The sequence below is a fragment of the Theropithecus gelada genome, chromosome 1 (genome assembly GCF_003255815.1).
Source record: "Theropithecus gelada isolate Dixy chromosome 1, Tgel_1.0, whole genome shotgun sequence".
Classification (NCBI taxonomy): Eukaryota; Metazoa; Chordata; class Mammalia; order Primates; family Cercopithecidae; genus Theropithecus; species Theropithecus gelada.
In genome coordinates this window covers 187,159,376-187,180,539 of record NC_037668.1, presented here as the reverse complement: position 1 = coordinate 187,180,539, position 21,164 = coordinate 187,159,376, and the positions used below count along the sequence as shown (strand labels likewise).

Here is a 21,164-nt window from a genome sequence, read left to right as displayed (position 1 = left end):
TATGCAAATATTAATTTCAGTCTGAAGAATAATTTTGCAAAGGAAAGAACTTTTTTTCAGTCAAAAATTTTCTACACATAAGAATTTGGCATGCCACTTAAAGCACAAAGTAATTTTTAAAATTACAACTCTCAAGTATGTCATATTTTATTCTTGCTCATCATAAGTGTTATAGTGAGAATTATTCTATAGTTTATAGCTTTTACTTTTCATAGATGTCCTTTTTGTTACCACAAGATTGTTGTTTAGTTATTTTATTGAGTTACAGTTAGCATTTCAGTGTGGAGACTTTTCTCTTTTAGAGCAGATTTTTGCATTTGTGTTTATTTTTTAATTATTCTAAGGCTAAGTAGGTAAACGGTAAAAGATCGTTGCATCCTAGTTTGTAAATTAAGAACATTACACATAGGCATTTACTTTCGAGGATTTTTGTTTTAAAGCTTTAACAATATGAAAAAAAGAGTAAGTCTATTACCATAAGATGATAGGTATTAACATACACACACAAGAGGTTTTTTTTTCTTAGCTTTAACTTTTACATGCAATATTAATCTTCAGTGAAGGCTTTGAAAATACTATGGGAAAATTAACCAGTGCTTAGAACAATGGCCTCAAACATTTTCTAATGTGATATCTATCCTAGATAATCTTGAGTAGTCTCACCTAGCTAAGGGAAGCAGATTAACTCTGAGCTTCATGCTTACATTTTCTACAAATAAGTTATACTAATTATGCTTAAATTTTCAGTCTTTACCACATAGTGCCACAAATCAAAAGATATTGTAGATAATGTACAAAACCCCACCACCAGCACAGGTTACCTCTGTTTCTTCTTCTGAACCATACAATACAGAAGATTATTTCAGTGATTGTTATCTCAGTTTATCCAAGGATGGTACATAACTAGTGCCATTGCAAACCTGTAGAAGGGTATTAATCCATCGTCTCTTAAGAGAGATGAGTCTAATGGATACCTTACAGCATCCATTACAGGTATCTGATGCTTACCTTACAGCATTAGAATTTGAGTCTTTCAGAATCCTGCTTGTAAAGTAGTCTCTCTTCTTAGAACCCTGTCTGATAGACAATTTAACTTGACCTATTAGTCATCCTAATTTTATTGAGAGCCAGAAATATCTTTAAAGTAACATTTAAGTCAACTAAGCTGTTTTGGACTCTGAATTCACTCCCCATAGTTTTTTTGTTGTTTTTTTTTCCCCCTCTAGCTAATTTTAAACATTCTGTTTGAAGACCATTTTATTTTAACTGATCTTTTGGCCAAAGAGAAAATTGTTACATTTTTATAGCGCCAGTTTTTGGTTTTTTAAATTTAGAGATTCCATCCTCTTTAACTTTGTCTCTAGAGACAAAGAATTGGATTTCATTAGGCTTTTTATACTTAGGGTAGTAATGGACTTTGATACAAGAGAAAGAAGTGTGCCATGAATCTCCAAGGATTTTATAATTATATTGGTCCTAAATTATGACAAATCTAATAAGAAACTTTGTGTTATTTTATTTTCGCTAATGGTAGGAAAAATTGTTTATTGACATAATGAATTTCAGCTACAAGTAGGCAAGCAAAAATGTTTTATGCTATTTTGTTATTTTAGGTTGTCGTATCAACTGTATTCCAATATATTGCAAAATAAATCTAACAGCAGTAATATTAGAATAAAGAATTAATATGTGGATATGTTCACCCACAATGTGATTGTCATTTTATGAGCATAGGTTCGTTAATTTATTTTTAAATTGTGAAATGCAAACTAAGAGAGGTAATTCTGATGTTTAAAAAATAGAATAACTTTTCATTTTTAGGTAGCAGTGATGGTTCTGAACTAAGTGAAGAGACCTCATGGCCTGCTTTTGAAAGGTAAGATAAATTGTCCATTTGAACTACTTTGAGTTTATTTTGTCTGGGTTAAATAATGTGATAATACAAAATTAAGAGATAATATTTACTACATATCTGTAAGCGATTAAGTTTTCTACTGGTAAAAGAAATTAGAAGTTGATATTTAAGTTTCGATATGTAAGTAATGAGAATGAATGATAGTCTTATCTCTAAATGTTTATTTGGTGGGATGACACATGTATTTGAATTTTAATACATTTAAAATTATAACTTAAAAATAATAACCAGTCATCGACAAGTAACCTGCTTAGGTATTCAAAAGATTATTTCCTTAAGTTCTGGTTCATTTAAGTAATTTTAAGGCATTTAGTGGAAGGGTCAACTTTATTTTCTGCTACTTTGTCAAAGACAAAATGATTTAATAAATTTTAAATTATACAAGTAAAGCAAGTTGAGGTTAGAATTTAAATTGTCATAAACTCAAAGTTTTCAGAGTACACTTTCATACTGAAATACTGTAAGTTGTGCTCCCTTCTCCTTCCTTTGTTGCTTTAAGCTGTTAAAGCTATCGTCTGCTATATCATGCTATATTGAGGTCTAAGTACATATAAGATCTGAAGAATGTGACCGAACAAGGCAAATAATTATTTATTAAATGTCCATTAGGATTCTTTATGTTTTCACTGACCATTTCAGTTCTGCCATTTCAGACTCATATTTGGCTCTTGACCAAAATAATTGCTCCCCTTTTGTATATGAACTAAGTAAGTTTCTAAAAATACCTGTATTCATTACTCAAAAAGAGGGTCATTTAGATTGAATGTTAAATGTTCATATTAATACTGAAGTTGAAAATGTTTATTTGCCTAACTCCTTATCAGTCACAATTTTAGAAAACAAGTTTAAATCAAATTTTATTTGAAATCATAAATTTCATGCTGTTTAATTGGAAAAATAGATCCTTACTTTTTATGTGACTTCATAAAGATTTCTCACTATTATGTGGTTAAGATTTTGTTTATAAGTTCTACATTGCAAAGTACTTTGAATCCTTTCTACTCTTAATTATCAGCGTTCCCAACTTTTGTTCTCTTTGTTTTGTGAGATAATAATAAGTAAAAACAAATTATTTTTATTTATTTTGGTATTATTTTCCTTCCAACCTTTACTTTTGATCTATTCATTTGGGTTTGCCTGAAATGTGAAAAACACAAGAATTGCCTTTGATATGTTGTCTGAATTTGTTCAAATTGTCTTTCCCTCTAGAAAGAATGTAATACCATCAGAAGTTGATTATAGAGTATATTGTAATCTTTATATTTAAAAAATATTGATTAACCAAATTGTTTTTTAGATTGCTTGACTTATGAGTAACCAGAATGGTGGTGTGTTAAATAATCTGTTCTCATCCCAACAGGTTACTTATGAAGACAGTATTTAATGATGTTACCTTCACATCTCAAAACAATTTTTTTCCTTTATAACAGATGTTTTGCTTTGCAGACATTTGTGGCTAAAAAATCTACTTTTCTTATTCCAAATTTAAATTAGTGGGCTCTTGGAACATTCTGAGAACAGTGAAATGAATGCTGCCCAGCAAGATTCAGACATGAAATAATAGAAAGTGAATAAAGAACTAAGATTTAAAGTACTCCTCATGGATAGTGAAGTTGAAAAATGTACTCTGAATGTTAACATACCATTTTCTGTTCTTATTTTCTAGATAGACATCAAATACAAGTTGCTAAAATAATGCTTTTTCTTCAAAATATCATTTATCAACAGTGCTACTTTCGGGTTTTCCTAGGCAAAGAAGTATCAGTATTTTTATGTGTCTGTTTTTTTTTTTTTTTTTAACTATTATGTACCATTTTGGATAATTATTAACTCATCATTTTTATCATTTATTGGCTTTGTCAGTTAATGTAGAAATAATGCCTATATTACTCAGTTCATTTCTTTTATTAGTTTTATTTACTATAAAGGATAAAGAGGAAAATAAAGTTTTCCTCATGAGTTTTAAGTTTACAAGCCACATTGTTTTTAGGTGTCTTCATAGGGACATATAATAAAAATGAATTACTTATATAAATCCGGGCATCATATTTAAACTGGAATCCAAGAAGTGGTATAGAAATGTAAGCAAATTTGAAGTATTTTTCAGGTTTTTTTATTATTTGGCTATAAATAGCTCTTTAATTCTTTTAGCAGATTTGTGAAAGTGAATATATATATAAATATATGATGTATACTAAATACCTCTAAGTATTTCTAGAGTCAACAGTAGAAGAAAAAAATTTTTTAAATCTATGCTGCATGCTTTAAAAAAGAAAGAGGAACAATCACACATACTATCCTTTTGTAAGATTTAGAAAGCTATATTACAAGAAGAAACTATTATACTGTTCTAGGTATTGATAATGGCTGTGTGAATAAAAGTATATGTAATACATACAATTTATAATGGAATCCAACAGGAACAGATTATACCATTCTCTCGGCCCGGTGACAAGAGTGGCACGAAATGGCTATCGAAGTCACATGAAGGCCAGCAGGTACAATTCCCCTGCATTCAGGGGTCACAGAACTCCCTTATGGTGTTGGTGATTGGCTTACATGGGTGTGGTCTGACATTATTTCTCCTCTTTCTCAACTAATTGATTTAAAAACTAAACAAATTACCCAGAAAAACTTTCTCTCCGAGATCTAATGTGAAGATAAATTTCAACTATTCTTTCTGATCCACAGAGCTAATTGCCAAAACTTGCATCTTAATGTTACATATTTTAAAATGCTTCCAAGTTGGTAGCCTTTAAACTGCACAGGTCTTTCTAATGCTGATAGTTTTTGAATGAACAATATAAAAATCTGCTTATTTATTCATAAGTTGTAATCAAAGCATTTACTTTGCTAATAGATTTACATTTGATTTGTCTTTTTAAAAAGTTTTTCAGATAAACTACAGGTCCTGAATATAGACAAGTCTGTTTCATAAAATAATCATTTGTATATTTAAATTCCTATTTGTTCAGTTGTTCATCTAGTTAAACCAGGTCTCTTTTGGACTGTTATTAGTTGTGGAGGCAGATAAGGGTGGTGTATTGATTGGGAACGTGGGGTTTAGTGGTGATGGGTAATCAATTCATAATACAACAAAATACCAAACTTCAGAAGCAAACTTTACGTCAGTTTGATGGTGTCTAATCTCCCTGCATATACCTCCCTGAATATAAGTAGCTCTAGCGTGAAATTTCTACTGGTTTATAGGTTCTTAAGTCACTTTGAAGACACCTAAATAATCCCAAAGGAATAAACTGGCAAACTTTAGTTTTCATTGCTCTTATAGGAATTCTGCAGCTTATGTCAAGTCACCAGTGACATTTTTATCAGCATGTATGTTTAATTGGCTCATGTAGAAATCATTAATTATTGTATTAAACATTGGACCTTAAATCAATTAGGGAAAGATATTAAAGTGTTGGTTATTTTGTGATTTTTTTTTTTAAAGATACATGAAAAGGAAATCTTGGGGTTTGAGTTTTTTCCTTTCGTGGAGAGCAAATTACCATTGACACCATTTAAATGTTATTAAAATGTATTGCAGAAAGCTAGTTTTTAAAATATATTATTATTGACTTTATTACTTTCTGCTATTTTAGAATTAAATTAAGCATGAGTTTTCTTTTTTTCTTTTTGAGCTTCTCTTTTTATTTTCAGTTTTATTATACTTAAATGCTTTTAACAAATAGAATCCTCATTTTTCCTACCAGGACTTAAAGTTTCTATGGGGAAAATAAGGTTACAAGAGTGATGCAGTGTGGCATGTTAAGAAGAAAATAAATCTTAAATTTTTAATTTAATATTTACTAAAGTGAATTACTGCATTCTTTCTAAATTATACTTGTTCAAATATGTAATAAAGTATGTTTTTTAACCATCTGCTGACTTTAATAACTTTCTAATCAACTTTTTGTGACAGCTTATAAATTTCAAGATTAATAAACCTTTAAAATTGTCAGTGTCGCCTCAGCTCTGAATAAAGTAACAAAGTTTTAAAATTAAAATTAAGAATAATTACATTTTTTTAAGTACCTAATTAATGACTATTATAGACAAAAGCTCTTATGTGTTCTTTTCTTCATCATTATAGTTCTGCAGAATCAGAAGATTTGGCAGTACATTTATATCCAGGAGCTGTTACTATTCAAGGTGTTCTCAGGAGAAAAACTTTGTTAAAAGAAGGCAAAAAGCCTACAGTAAGATTTCATCATATGATATTTTAATACACCTCTAAAAATATACAAATGTATATAAGACTCTGTAAAGTGCTAGAACAATTAAAATAAAGCCTGATTATAGTAGACTTGAAATAATATTAAATAAGGTCCTCCCCACTTATCCTTGGGTCATCCATTTCAAGACCCTCAGGGATTACTGAAACCTCAGATAGTACCAAACCACATTACCATCATTTGGAACATGTTTCTGTTCATATCTTCCATCCACAAATATAATACCTTTTCTGTCTTAACTAAGCACTTAACCCCACACAGTAGCCATAACTTTTGCAGTTTGAGATGCAATAGCAAAACTAGCGTGAATTTCTTTTTCCTTCTTCGTAATTTCACACATAGAAAATTTGTTCTTACCATGGATCTCAGCAACCTTAGCGTCTAATTTTTCTTTCCTTAAGCCAAGAACTTTTCTTTTCACTTAAGGAAGCAGTAGGGAGTGGGCCACAAGGGTAACACATATAGTGTGGAGATGCTGGACAAAGAAAGGGATGATTGTGTCCACAGAAGGACAGATTAGAACTGTATTACTCAGAACAACACGTGATTTTAAAATCTATGAATTGTTTACTTCTCATATTTTCCAAAAATTTTTTTACACTATCGTTGCCTGTGGGTAACTGAAACCACAGATAAGAGGGAAACTGTTGTACACATTTGCTTTACCATGTTTTCTTAAAGTGTTATTATATGTGCCATATAGATTTCTGTTAAATCATGTGTTAAGGGTGCTTAAATCCTGTACTTTTTTTTACCCCCATTATAGTTCTTATACAAAATTATTTCTTAGAGAACCCTGAAAGTATATCATGAAGAAGTATTTTAGTATTAAGTTTAGGTAAAGTAGAAAATAAAGAGTAACAACCCTAAAAACTGGAATTTGATTGTGCTTTATCATTTTATTTAAATGCCTGTAATACAGTTTTGTTTTCTACATAAAATAGAACACAAATATAAAATGCTTTCCAAACCATAAGTATATTGGGGGGAAAAAAAGGAAGATTGGTGGAACTGAGCTCTTAATATGTATCAAAGAAGTTTATTCTTCCTGAACACCAGCATAGTAGTTTGACTACTAAGGAACAATTTTTTTCCCTTTCTCAAATTTGAAACATAAAACCTTTGATATATATTCACACTTAAAGCTTTTGAAGAAATGGGGGCTTCATATAAGTAATCTTACTTTGCTGCTTATATCACAGTAAGCCAAAGGCACATACAAATCAGGAATCTCTTAGACAGGCTAATGAACACAGAATTGCATGTCAGTTGAAGCATTACCATACCTTTTGTGTGCTGAATGCTAGAAATAGAGCAGTGAACAAGGTGAGGCAAAGTGTCTTCCTCCTGGATTACATTCCAGTGAGGAGAAATAGAGAATAAGGCTTTAAAATAAGGTCATAGGATACAGAATGATGGAACAAGGAGGGATGCCACCGTGGCAAAACATTTGAGCTGAGATCTGAATGAGGTAGATAAGTTAGCTGTGTGACTATCTAGAGTTCAGGAGACAAGAAGGCTTGTATAGTTTACGCATTTCAATTTCCCCATTGAAATTGGGGAAGGTGGAGGAGATCAGGTAAGAGGCAAAAGCTGGAGTTGTTTGATGATAAATTAAATGTGATGTATAAGAGAAAGCATGAAAACAAAGATAACTTCTAGGTTTGGGGACTGAGGTGGGTGGATGTTGGGGACATTTATTGAAATAGGGGGCAGGTCAGTCTTGGCCAAGTTCAGTTTGATATGCTTATTAAACATTCAAGTGGAGATGTCATTGTGGCTCTTGAAACAGTGTGGATCATGAGGTTAGCAGAGAGGTGGCAGGGAGAGAGATTTGGGAGTCATTAACATACAGATAGATACTATTTGAAATATGGATCTGGATGATAGATTAAGAAGAAAGTATAGCTAGAGAAGAAAACAGGGTTGGAGATGGGGCTCTGTAGTGTTGAAGGTCTCCCACAAAGAAGAGTATAAAGGAAAATTAAGGAACTGTTATCCCAGAAGCCTAGCAGTTACAATACTTCAGAAACGAAAGAGTGGCCAGCTGGGTCAGATGCTGCTAAGAGGCTGGCTATGATGAGGACGGAGGCTTTGCTAAAATTAACAATCATCAGTGACCTTGATGACCCAAAAGCCAAATGAAGTGAGTTCAGTAGAAAATGGGCAAAACAGAAGTAGAGGCAAGATTTAGAGACTCCCTTGCAAGAAGTTACACTGTGAAAAGGAGCAGAGAAATTGGTTGGTGTCTGGGGTGTAAGGAGATGGGTCAAAGGAGGGATTTTAAAGGGATTTTAAGGTTCATTTGTATAAGGATGGTAGAGGGAGAGAGATTGAGAAGCAGTGGAGTTAATTGCAAAAGCAAACTTCTTAGAGATAGTTGGAATCTAGGGCATAAAAGGAGAGTTGAGTTTGTGTTTAGATAGAATCGGGGTTAACTATTGTAGCTGGAAGAAAGACTGAGTATGTGGATCTGCAAACAGGTAGGTAGTTAGATGGAAGTGACAGGAATATTTGATATTAAGATTTCAGAAGTGATACAGCTCAACTCTGAGGTTAGTCCTTTGGTTGAAGTGAAGTGGACTTGATCATTGGCACTTAGAATGTAAAGAAACTAAGAAACCAGGAGCATTTTAATAGTATATTCATGTGTTTGTCCTATCCAGGTAGCATCTTGGACAAAATATTGGGCAGCTTTGTGTGGGACACAGCTTTTTTACTATGCTGCCAAATCCCTAAAGGCTACAGAACGAAAACATGTAAGTATTTGTTCTCTACATTTTTAGCATGGTTTCACAGACTGTTCATGATTATAAAGAAAGCAGTCCTAATGGGATACAAAGGTTTTTTGGGTTTGCTGTTGTTTTTTCCTATCTTCTAGTCCAAAAGTTTTTACATTTATTTCTTTTTTGAATGCCATTTTTCCATTGCAGATGTCAAAACTGCACATTAAGCTTATCTATCTTGTCACCAAAGCTTTCTCAGATCTGGGTTTCCTGTTCAATATTGTTCAAAACTATTGCTTTGGAGTTTCCTTTCCTAACCAGCAAAATGTGGAAATGTGGGGCCAACATCTAAAGTTCTTTCCACCTCAGTCTCTGGTTTAGTGATTCTTCCCAACAATGAAGAGGAATGATCAGTTACAACAGTTACTTCAGTCACTTTCTTGTGCTTCATATTACTTAAAAGAAGCCTTTTTTTCACCCTGTAGAATTTTCCTATAAATCTCTTTTGCATGCTGTTTGTTTTTACATAGAATCTTTGAAAGGAAGAATGATTTTCTATGTTGCATTAATAAAATTTGAGAGGAATTTTAAGTCACATATTTTGGGGAGAAAAATTAAGTGGTTTATCCTACTGAGAAAAGGTAAGCCAGTGAAGAAAAATTTATGTCCTTTTTCTACTTAAAACTTAACCAAATGATACTGTGTAATTCAGAGTAATTCAGAGAAACTCTTCTTTATTCTCACAGTTTTAGCCCTTTAATCAAACCGGAGGTATAGAAAAGAACATTTTTGGTTTAAATGAATGTGGGAAGTACCATAAGATAGCATTGCCTTTCTTTATCAACCATACCCACCACCTGCCACTCTCCTGACCATCATGACTCATTGTCTTGCTTTTCTTCAGAGTGTTAGCATATATGTTTCCCTAATTAATTCATGGTTTCATTTTTTAACTGTACCTCAGTGGGATCATATGTATTCTTAAGTACTAGTTTTTTGCTCACTATTATTATATAATTGTTTAGATAGCTCTTGCATTGAGATAAAGGACTTGAGTGAATGATCATGTAGATTTCTACTGTGAATATTTTTTGTATTCTGGTCAAATTGACAATAATGCCTATATACCCTACAACATTTACACAGATTAGTTTTGCTGAAACAATTTGTAGAGTTAGTACTGCTGTTCTCAAAGGGAGAAAAAAGTTGGATTCATTCAGTTCAGTTAAATCCTTTATCTTCAGATGTAGAAAGTAACTTTTCACATAGCCACACTGAGATCTTGCTGGCTAGATTTCACTTAGCTGACTGTTATAGAAATGTCATTATTCAAAATAAAGTGGTTTTTTGGGTTTTTGTTTTTTCTTAGTTTCAATTAGAAAAAGTCCAAATTAAAGAAGTTATAACTGAATTTGTCATCTAATGGATATGTTAAATATTGTTTTATGCTTTGCATTGTTGCTTATGCATAAAAAGTTACTATTATGTTATAGTTTGGGTTTTTAATTATATGAGGTTTCTGATAGGTAATGTATGCAAAATGTTTGGAAATTAAAGCATAGTGGGTTGGGAGAAAATCTTATTGAGTACCAAGGAAATTGACTGCATTTCTCATCTTGTCTAATTAAATTAAAATATAATTAAAGAATAAATTTGAAGAACAGGATAGAGTGTATAGAGACAGGTCTAGATCTGTAGTATTAATTTTGAGATAGAAAAGATATGGCACAGAACTAAATGGAAGAAAAAAATTTTAATTGTTTTCAAATAAAGTTAAAGTACAAATAGATTGGAGGAAAATATCTGCTATATGTAAGCAACAGATAAAGGATTAAAATCACTATTTAAACATAGCACCACCTATATTATATTTTTGCCAAAATAATTTAACCTGAATCTTATGAGGAAATAATCAAATCCAAATTGTGGGACATTCTATGAGACAGCTGGCCTAGATTCTTAAAAAGACCAAAACTTGGCAGGTGGAGTAAGGGCAGGGGGACAGGAGGACTGTTCTAGATTAAAGGAGGCTTGACAACTAAATGCAGTGTATGTTTTAGTTGAATCCTGGAGTTATATTGGGGAAAAAATTTAAAAAGCTATACAGGTTATTATTGGAACAATGTAAGAAAATGTAATATGGACTTTATATGGTTGTCTGTTCAGTTTCTTAGAAATGATAATTATGTTGTGATTGTATAGGAATATATTCTTGTTATTAAAAGACACATTGAAATCTTTAGGGTTCAATGTTATGATAGCTGCAATTTGCATTTGAGAGAGATCAAACAAATACAAAAATGTAGATTAAGGATATATGGCTAATCGTGGCATTCTCAACCTCTATACAGTTTGAATTTTTTCAAAATAAAAAGCTGGAGGAGAAAAAAAATCATAGATTAAAATATACCTGTTCATGTATGTATATAAACCCAGAAGTGGGACATATGGAAGTCCGTATACCTTATTTTAGTATTCTATAAAGTATATATTTTTTTTGCCTATGAAGAACGGAGTTTGTGTGGGTAGGGTGATCAACCTCACTATTTAAAAATGCAAATTAAGGGAGACACTTTCTTGCCATTAGACAAAAATTTAAAGGATTGATGATATAGCATTGGTCATGATATAGGGAAACAGACTGTCATCCATGGCTGGTAGAAATCGAAATTGGTATTGTTTTTATGGTGGCCAGTCCTAGTCAGTATTTAGCTTGATAATAACCAGAAATTCCTCATCTGAGAATCTGTCCTACAGAAATGTTTGAACAAGTGCACAAAGATTATCTGTAGAAGAACATTTCTATAATATTTATGACAACAGAAATCTGGAAATATCCAAAATACTTATCAATAAGGAAATGGTTACTGATAGGTGAAAAACACAAGTCAGAGAGTAAATATATCCCCCATTAATAGGTAAAAACCAGCAGCAACAATGACACAAGCCTCTGATAAAATAAATGCATAGAATAAGGTCTGGAGGTTGTCACCTCAAGTGATGATTATGTCTAGGGAATGTGATGGGATTCAGCTGGTGGTCAAGGGGCATTTGCACTCTAGTTTCATCCCTGTTTCTGAAGCAGTTTATGTTGCTTGAGTTACTTTTTATTTTTTGAAAAAAGGAATTGAGGTAGAGGTTTTTAGGCTTAGGAAAAGAATATTAGAAGATCATACTATTCATGTTGAAGTACATTATGAGCTGTCAAATCAACAGTCCTGTGGTAGGGCCAATTTCATTCTTCCCAGTACTAAAACTTACTGATTTCTTTAGCTTTCATATCTCAATTTCATGTTGTTATAAATGTGTCATGTTCATTCTTTTTCCCATTTCCTTTAATCGTGAAGCATATCATACATACAAAAGATAGGTAGTGTACATGTACATTTTAAAGCATAACAAATAAAATGAACACCTGTATGCTCTCCACCCAGTGTGAGAAACAGAACGTTACTAGAACTATCACAGCCTTCCCGGAGGCATCCACTTCTTTCCTGTCAACCATATCGACAGCCTGTCACTGTCCTGAATTTCTTGTTAATTGTTACCTTATTTTTTAGTGTTTTACCATGTACACTTCCTTATACAATGCACTGCTTCATTTTTAAACAGTACCTGAATGGCTTCACATACATGTTCTTAAGCACTAGCTTAAGCCAACCTGTTCTTCTTTTATTACTGCCCTTTCTCAGGATTAAAAGAAAAGGAAGTTGTAGCTAAAATAATAATAACAAAAGAATAGTTAACTATAAAAGTAATAGACATGCTAAGAATACCCCTCTTTTTTGAAAAATGCAAGTAAGAGTATTGTCATTAAGAATTACCTGGTTGCAGTGAGCTGAGATCACCACTGCACCACAGCCTAGGCAACAGAGTGAAACTGTCTCAAAAAAAAAAAAAAAAAAAAAAAGAACTCTCTGATTTGTTACATCATCAGATTTAAGATAACATAGCTACTAAAATGCAAATGTCCTTCCTATAAGGAGTAGTACAGTAATTCAGAAAAAAACAACAGATTAATATATCATATTCACAAACATATTATGCTCTCTGGGAATGGAAAATAGATCAGTTAGGTTTTGATGAAGAGTTGAAGCTGGGAAGGTCTGGAAAGTAGGAGATTATCTGAAGAAGGCATGCCTAGGATGAAATTTAGCAGTGAAAGGACCCAGGCTGACCAAGACCCAGCATGAAGTCACAAATCTCATCTTTCATTAGGAGAAACTGAAAATACACTCCCTAACACCGAAGTTTTGCTTAGAATAAGCCATAAATTTTCTGTTTCCACTAATTATCTTTTTTTCTCTCAGTTCAAATCAACATCCAATAAGAACGTATCTGTGGTAGGATGGATGGTGATGATGGCTGATGACCCTGAACATCCTGATCTCTTCCTGCTGACTGACTCTGAGAAAGGTGAATTGTTAGAATAACTGGGGCTTATGATACTGCATATATATATGTGTTTGTGTATATGTATGTATGTGTGTATGTATATATGTCTATATATAATGTTTTATGCATACATGAAGAACTTGATGAGCCAAAACCTAGTTTCACTGGAATACTCAAGAGGGAAAGTGTTTGTGTAGTTTTATCTATTGGAAAATACTTTTGTCCCATTATGTATTTTAATAGTATTTTTGGAGCTTATTTTCTTTGCTACATGGGCATATGCTTGAAAATTAGAAAGCCTAGCTAATCCCAAGAGACCTAACTAGGAAAGGAGGGAGGGAATTTGAGAATATATAACCCCACTGTTACTTCAAATTTTTAGAGACTTGCCATATAGTCCATACTCCTTCCTTCATCAATACCTTGAAATGGATTATTATTCTTAAGTTCTGAAAGTGGCAGTTTTCCTTTAAATATTTATTCTATCACTTTTAATTATTCAGAACCAATATTGTGCAGTCTTATCCACACAGATCTAGAGATGCCACACAATTACTGTATTTATTTAGATGTATTTTATTCTAAAGAATATTTAAAAACAAAATTACTTATTTTAATCCATAAGCAACAAAACAGTGACTTTCTGAATATATTTGGCTCAGATTACTTTCCAAGTTAATTATAATATTTTACATACAGTATGTAGAGAGACACTTATGAATAAAATAACTGGCTATTGACCATTGGAGTTTATAAAGTAGATACGAGAAATTGGAGGATGGGCCATGTAGAATCACATCGTACATCCTTACTCTACCTGTGACTGTAGTGGATACCACAAAGCTCATCAGAAAATATCCTCAAGTGGTTGCTTTTCTTCCATCATAACTGCTAGCAGTTGACAAGTACCAGAAAGAAGATACTTTCAGTAGCTCACAACTGGAATACTATATTATGTTACCTTTTATTGACTTCACAACTATATTTTGACCTCTGTTCAGATGCTATTTTGTATCAACAGATATCCCACTTTTGTGATGTTTCAGTGTTTTAAGTAAACAAGTAAGCAAATATATTGGAGGCAGGAAAAAATAATAATACCAAAATGTCTTGTTTTTAGATTAAGTAGATTGATTCACAGAATAAATACACCCTACTCAACATTTTTTTCCCATAAGTTGTTGGGGTACAGGTGGTATTTGGTTACATGAATAAGTTTTTTAGTGGTGATTTGTGAGATTTTGGTGCACCCATCACCCGAGCAGCATACACTGCACTCTGTTTGTAGTCTTTTATCGTTTGTCCCCCTTCCCACTTTCCCCCCCAAGTCCCCAAAGTCCATTGTATCATTCTTATGCTTTTGCATCCTCATAACTTAGCTCCCACATATCAGTGAGAACATATGATGTTTGGTTTTCCATTCCTCAGTTACTTCACTTAGAATAATAGTCTTCAGTCTCATCCAGGTCACTGGAAATGCTATTAATTCATTCCTGCTTATGGCTGCGTAGTATTCTGTCACATACATATACCACAGTTTCTTTATCCACTCGTCAATTGATGGACATTTGGGTTGGTTCCACGATTTTTCAATTGTGAATTTTGCTGCTATAAACATGCGCATGCAAGTATCTTTTTCATATAATGACTTCTTTTCCTCTGGGTGGATACTCAGTAGTGAGATTGCTAGATCAAATGGTAGTTCTCCTTTTAGTTCCTTGAGGAATCTCCACACTGTATTCCATAGTGGCTGTACTAGTTTACATTCCCACCAGCAGTGTAGAAGTGTTGCATGTTTACCGCATCCGTGCCAACATCTACTGTTTTTTGATTTTTTTGATTATGGCCATTCTTGCAGGAGTAAAGTAGTATCGCATTGTAGTTTTGATTTGCATTTCCCTGATCATTAGTGATGTTGAGCATTTTTTCATTTGTTTGTTGGCCATTTGTATATCTTCTTTTGAGAATTGTCTATTCATGTCCTTAGTCCACCTCTCGGTGGGACTGGTTTTTTTCTTACTGATTTGTTTGAGTTCATTGTAGATTCTGGATATTAGTCCTTTGTCAGATGTATAGATTGTGAAGATTTTCTCCCACTCTGTGGGTTGTCTATTTACTCTGCTGACTGTTCCTTTTTCTATGCAAAAGCTCTTTAGTTTAAGTAGGTCCCAACTATTTATCTTTGTTTCTATTGCATTTGTTTTTGGGTTCTTGGTCATGAAATCCTTGCCTAAGCCAGTGTCTAGAAGGGTTTCTCCAATGTTGTCATCTAGACTTTTTATAGTTTCAGGTCTTAGATTTAAGTCCTTAATTCATCTTGAGTTGATTTTTGTATAAGGTGAGAGATAAGGATCCAGTTTCATTCTCCTACATGCGGCTAGCCAGTTATCCCAGCACCATTAGTTAAAAAGGGTGTCCTTTCCCCACTTTATGTTTTTGTTTGCTTTGTTGAAGATTAGTTGGCTGTAAGTATTTGGGTTTACTTCTGAGTTCTCTATGTTATTCTATTGGTCTATGTGCCTAGTTTCATACCAGTACCATGCTGTTTTGGTGACTATGGACTTATAGTATAGTTTGAAATCAGGTAATGTGATGCCTCCAGATTTGTTCTTCTTGCTTCGTCTTGCTTTGACTGTGGTGGGCTCTTTTTTGGTTGTATATGAATTTTAGAATTGTTTTTTCTAATTCTGTGAAGAATGATAGGGGTATTTTGATGGCTATTGCATTGAATTTGTAGATTGCTTTTGGCAGTATGGTCATTTTCACAATATTGATTCTACCCATCCATAAGCATGGGATGTGTTTCCATTTGTTTGTGTCATCAGTGATTTTTCTCAGCAGTGTTTTGTAGTTTCCTTGTAGAGATCTTTCGACTCCTTTGTTAGGTATATTCCTTAGTGGTTTTTTTGTTTTATTTTGTAGCTATTATAAAAAGCTTTGAGTTCTTGATTTGATTCTCTGTTTGGTTGCTGTTGGTGTATAAAAGCCTACTCAAAATTTTGAATTCAAAACCCCAGCCTCCTTCCCATGTCAAAGGCATAATTAATGAAATTAAATTTTAAGATGAGAGCATTTTCATTGGATTTAGTTAACAGATTCTTTGTTTTCTTCCGTTTTTCTTAGCTTGCCTAATAGAACTACTTCAGGTAGCCAAAATTTTATGATGTCTATCTATACTAATGGTTTTTTGCAAGGGAGGAGTGAGTATGTAAATTGTAGCTGTGACCAGATTAATTGTAGATATGCCTTCTTTTCACATTGACCTAATGTCTGTGTCTGAGTTCAGCAAGTGTAACAATGTTACTTGACTAATTAAACATTTGGTGAAGAAACAATTACTTCGGAAAGTGAAAAAGTTATTTGAGTGTTAGAGTCTCAAGGAAAAGCTGAATAATGCTTAAATATAGTTAGGTTCTTGAGCCATTGAATACAGTTATTAAGGAAAGAATAGAATTCAGCAAAAATTGTGAAATAAAAAGAACTTAGGTCAGTGAAAAAAGGAAATAAAGCTTAATTTAGAGCAGCCTATAGTGCATGGATCCTTTCTTTTCTCAACTTATTGCTTCCTCACCTTAATACATGTAACCATTTAAAATATCCTCATTATATGTCAGTCTTGAATTAAAGTCAATATAGGAACTACTAAATACGGACAGCTCAAATGAATTTCTAATTTCTTAAAAGAGAAAAAGTTGCCTCGTAGACTTTCCCCAAGGGCCCTCAGCAGAACTGGAAATCTGTAATAACCTTGACAAATGTCTTGTAACTAAAGACTAAAAGCATAGTCTATCAATATTATATGACTAATCCTTAATTATACTAAATAGCGAGTGTTTAAGTGTTAAACATGTTGAAGCATTTTGGCATGTTAAAACTTAACATCTACTAATATTTAGGCCGGATGTGGGTGTGGGGACTCATGCCTGTAAATCCCAGCACTTTGGGAGGCCAAGACAGGCAGATCACTTGAAGTCAAGAATTCAAGACCAGCCTGGCCAACATGGTGAAACTCCGTCTCTACTAAAAATACAGAAAACTTCGCTAGGCATTGTGGTGCACACCTGTAATCCCAGCTTCTTGGGAGGCTGAGGCACAAGAATCTCTTAAAACTGGGAGGCAGAGGTTGCAGTGAGCTGAGATCACGCCACTGTACTCCAGCCTGGGTGACAGAGCGAGACTCCATCACAAAAAAAAAAAAAAAAAAAAAAAAAAACTATTATTTAGATATCTAAGTAGTAAGTATTCAGAACCAATATTCTGCAGTCTTATCCACACAGATTTGAGATGCCACACAGTTATTTTATTTAGGTGTATTTTATTCTTAAGAACATTTAAGGAGACAAAATTATTTCTTCTAATTCATAAGCAGCAAAAGTGACTTTCTGAATATATGATAGCATGTAAATGTGTTGCATCAAGAATTCTTTATTGTATTGGAAATACAATAAAAATAGGAAATACAATAAAATGGAGGTGTTAAGTGAATAGAATTCTAAAACTGAAAACTCTAGTCATGTTTAATTTGTTCATTAATATCTGGCATAAGTATTATGTGTCATTGTCCTTACATTTTTATTATTTCCCCCTTGTTTTGGATAATTTTAGGAAATTCATACAAGTTTCAAGCTGGCAATAGAATGAATGCAATGCTATGGTTTAAGCATTTGAGTGCAGCCTGCCAAAGTAACAAACAACAGGTAAGCATTTCTCCTTAATTCTCAGAATAGTCCATAATTTGGGAATATATGTAAAAGAGTTCCAAGAGAAGTAAACAAACTAGTTCTGAGTTAACTAGGAGAATGGTGGTGGTTTTATTCTTGTTGACTACAGTTAATAAGACATGAAGGTCTACATTTTAGTGAGGAGCTAGACAATAATCATCAAACAAGTAACAAAATATCAAACAGTCAGAACTATATAAAGAAAACAAAATAGAACTATGTGATGCAGAGCAATGGGAGTACAGACAACTTTTGATAACATAAAAATCTCCCTGAGGAGATGGTACTGACATGAACCACAAGAAGGAACGAGCTATTAGAAGAGGAGAGCAGAGTACTGTTTAAGGGAAGAGCAAGTACAGGGAGCCTGAAACTGGAACAAGCTTAAGGTGTGTTCAAAGCAGAGAAAGGTAGGCAGTATAGTAGTCAAGAGTATAGTTCTCTAAAGGATAAAAATTAGATGGCATATTAAATTAATAAAAATTATTCAAATTCATCTTTATTTGATCTGTTGACAAATCGATGTCTGTGGTGGTAGTGAAACCAAAAACCATTTGGATTTTATTTGCTTTTATTTTACTGAAACAAAAATGGTCTAATTGAAAGGCTTTCAGCTGCAGAAGAGCAGGAATCCATTGTGTTGTTTTCCCCAAACCTTGTTGCACAGTTAAAGTTGAACCACAGATTGGTAGAGCAGACATAAAAAACATAGCCGCATTTACAGAAATTTATGTAGACTTGTGGAACCAGTTGTTTGTTAAATATATTTGAAAATCATTGACTTAGCATATTGGTAATACAGAAGTACATAGTTAGCTTTATCAGTAAGTAATATTGAATATGATGCACTATATCAGCTTAGAAAGCTTACAGAAGTATTTTTCACCCTGTCATATCAAGATGTAAGTTATTACCCTTTCTTGATCATTTAAACTAAGGCTCTGCCATACAAAATGACCTATATGGGTCACACAAATAAAAAATGGTGGATTCAAACTTTCTTCATCCTTTAAATCCATTCTTTTTGTTTGTTTTTTGACTTTTGGGTTCAGAGGGTACTTGTGCAAGTTTGTTACATGGGTATACTGCGTGTCACTGAGGTTTGATGTATAAATGATCCCATCACCCAGGTAGCGAGCAGGGTACCTACCCACTGGTTTTTCAACCGTCACCCCTCTCCCACCCTCCCCGCTCTGGTAATGCTCAGCGTCGATTGTTCCCATCTTTGTGTCTAGGTGTATTCGGTGTTTAGCTCCCACTTACAAGTGAGAACATGCGTATTTGGTTTTCTTTTCCTGCATTATTTCACTTAGTGGCCTCCAACTGCATTCATGTTGCTGCCAAGGACATGATTTCACTGTTTTTTAAAAATCACTGTGTAGTACTCCATAGCATATATGTACCACATTTTCTTTATCCAATCCACTGTTGATGGGCACCTAAGTTGATTCCATGTCTTTACTATATAGTGTATACTGCTGGGATGAACATACATGTGTCTTTTTGGTAGAACAATTTATTTTCCTTTGAGTATATGCTCAGTAATGGAATTGCTGGGTTGAATGGTAGTTGTTTTAAGATCTTTGAGAAATGTCCAAACTGCTTTCCACGGTGGCTGAACTTACATTCCTACCAAGCGTATAAGCATTCCCTTTTCTCTGCAACCTTGCCAACATCTGTTATTTTTTGACTTAGCTATTCTGAGTGGTGTGAGATGGTATCTCATTGCAGTTTTAATTTGCATTTCTCTGGCAATTAGTGATATTGGGCATTTTTCAAATGCTTGTTGGCCATGTGTATTTCTTCTCTTGAGAAGTGTCCGTTCATGTCCTTTGCCCACTTTTTAATGGAGTTGTCTTTTGCCTGTAAATTTGTTTAAGTTCCTTATAGATTCTAGATATTAGACCTTTTTCAGATACATAGTTTGAAAATATTTTCTCCCCTTCTCTAGGAATGTTGGTTTATTCTGCTGATAGTTTCTTTTGCTGTGCAGAAGCTCGCTAATTAGGTCCTGTTTGTCAGGGTTTGTTTTTGTTGCAACTGCTTTTGGAGTCTTCATCATGAAATCTTTGCCAGGGCCTGTGTCCAGAATGGTGTGTCCTAGGTTATCTTTCAGGGTTTTTATAGTTTTAGGTTTTGCATTTAAGTCTTTAATCCATTTTGAGTTGATTTTTATGTACAGTATAAAGAAGGGATCCAGTTTTAATCTTCTGTATATGGCTATCCAGTTATCCCAGCAGTATGTTGAATAGGGAGTCTTTTCACCATTGCTTGTTTTTGTCAGCTTTGTCAAAGATCAGATGGTGGTAGGTGTGAGGCATTATTTCTGGTCTCTCTATCCTGTTCCATTGGTTCTATCCTGTTCCATTGGTATCTGTTTTTGTACCAGTACCATGCTATTTTTTGGTTACTGTAGCCTTGTAGTATAGTTTGAAATCAGGTAGTATAATGCCTCCAGCTTTGTTCTTTTTACTTAGAATTGCTTTGGCTATTTGGGCCTTGTTTTGTTTTGTTTTGTTTTGTTTGTTTGTTTTTGTTGTCGTTGTTCCATATGAATTTTAGAATGTTTTTTTCTAATTCTTTGAAGAATGTCATTGGTAGTTTGATAGGAATAGCATTGAATCTGTAGATTGCTTTGGACAATATGGACATTTGACAGTATTGATTCTTCCAATCCATGAGCATGGAATACTTTTCCCTTTGTTTGTGTCATCTCTGATTACTTTGAGCAATGTTTTGTAGTTCTCATAGTAGAGATCTTTCACCTCCTTGATTAGCTGTATCCCTAGGTACTTTTTTCTTTTTGTGGCTATTGTAAATGGAATTGTGTTCTTGATTTGGCTCTCAGTTTGAATGTTACTGGTGTATAGAAATGCTCTTGATTTTTGTACATTGATTTTGTATCCTGAGAGTTTGCTGAAGTTGTTTATCAGATCTAGGAGCTTTGGGGGCAGAGACTGGAGTTTTCTAGATATAACATCATATAGTCTGAAGAGAGATGGTTTGACTTCCTCTTTCTATTTGAACGCCTTTTATTTCTTTCTCTTGTCTGATTGCTCTGGCTGGGACCTCCAGTAAGTACTATGTTGAATAGGAGTGGTGAAAATGGGCATCCTTGTTCCAGTTCTATAAGGGAATTCTTCCAGCTTTTGCCCGTTCAGAATGATGTTGC

General features: G+C 33.5%; 1 protein-coding gene across 2 annotated transcripts in view; it reads left to right on the top strand.

Annotated features, from left to right (window-relative positions):
- RALGPS2 (Ral GEF with PH domain and SH3 binding motif 2) overlaps nt 1-21,164 on the top strand; it is a 187,766-nt gene that overhangs the window by 155,112 nt on the left and 11,490 nt on the right. The window contains exons 14-19 of one of the 2 annotated variants that reach the window (XM_025389595.1): nt 1,822-1,876; nt 4,336-4,413; nt 6,009-6,114; nt 8,817-8,909; nt 13,187-13,292; nt 17,877-17,968. In XM_025389595.1, coding sequence (XP_025245380.1) covers nt 1,822-1,876; nt 4,336-4,413; nt 6,009-6,114; nt 8,817-8,909; nt 13,187-13,292; nt 17,877-17,968 — 530 coding nt within the window. The remainder of the gene's footprint in view (nt 1-1,821; nt 1,877-4,335; nt 4,414-6,008; nt 6,115-8,816; nt 8,910-13,186; nt 13,293-17,876; nt 17,969-21,164) is intronic. The other variant, XM_025389604.1, reaches the window with a different exon arrangement.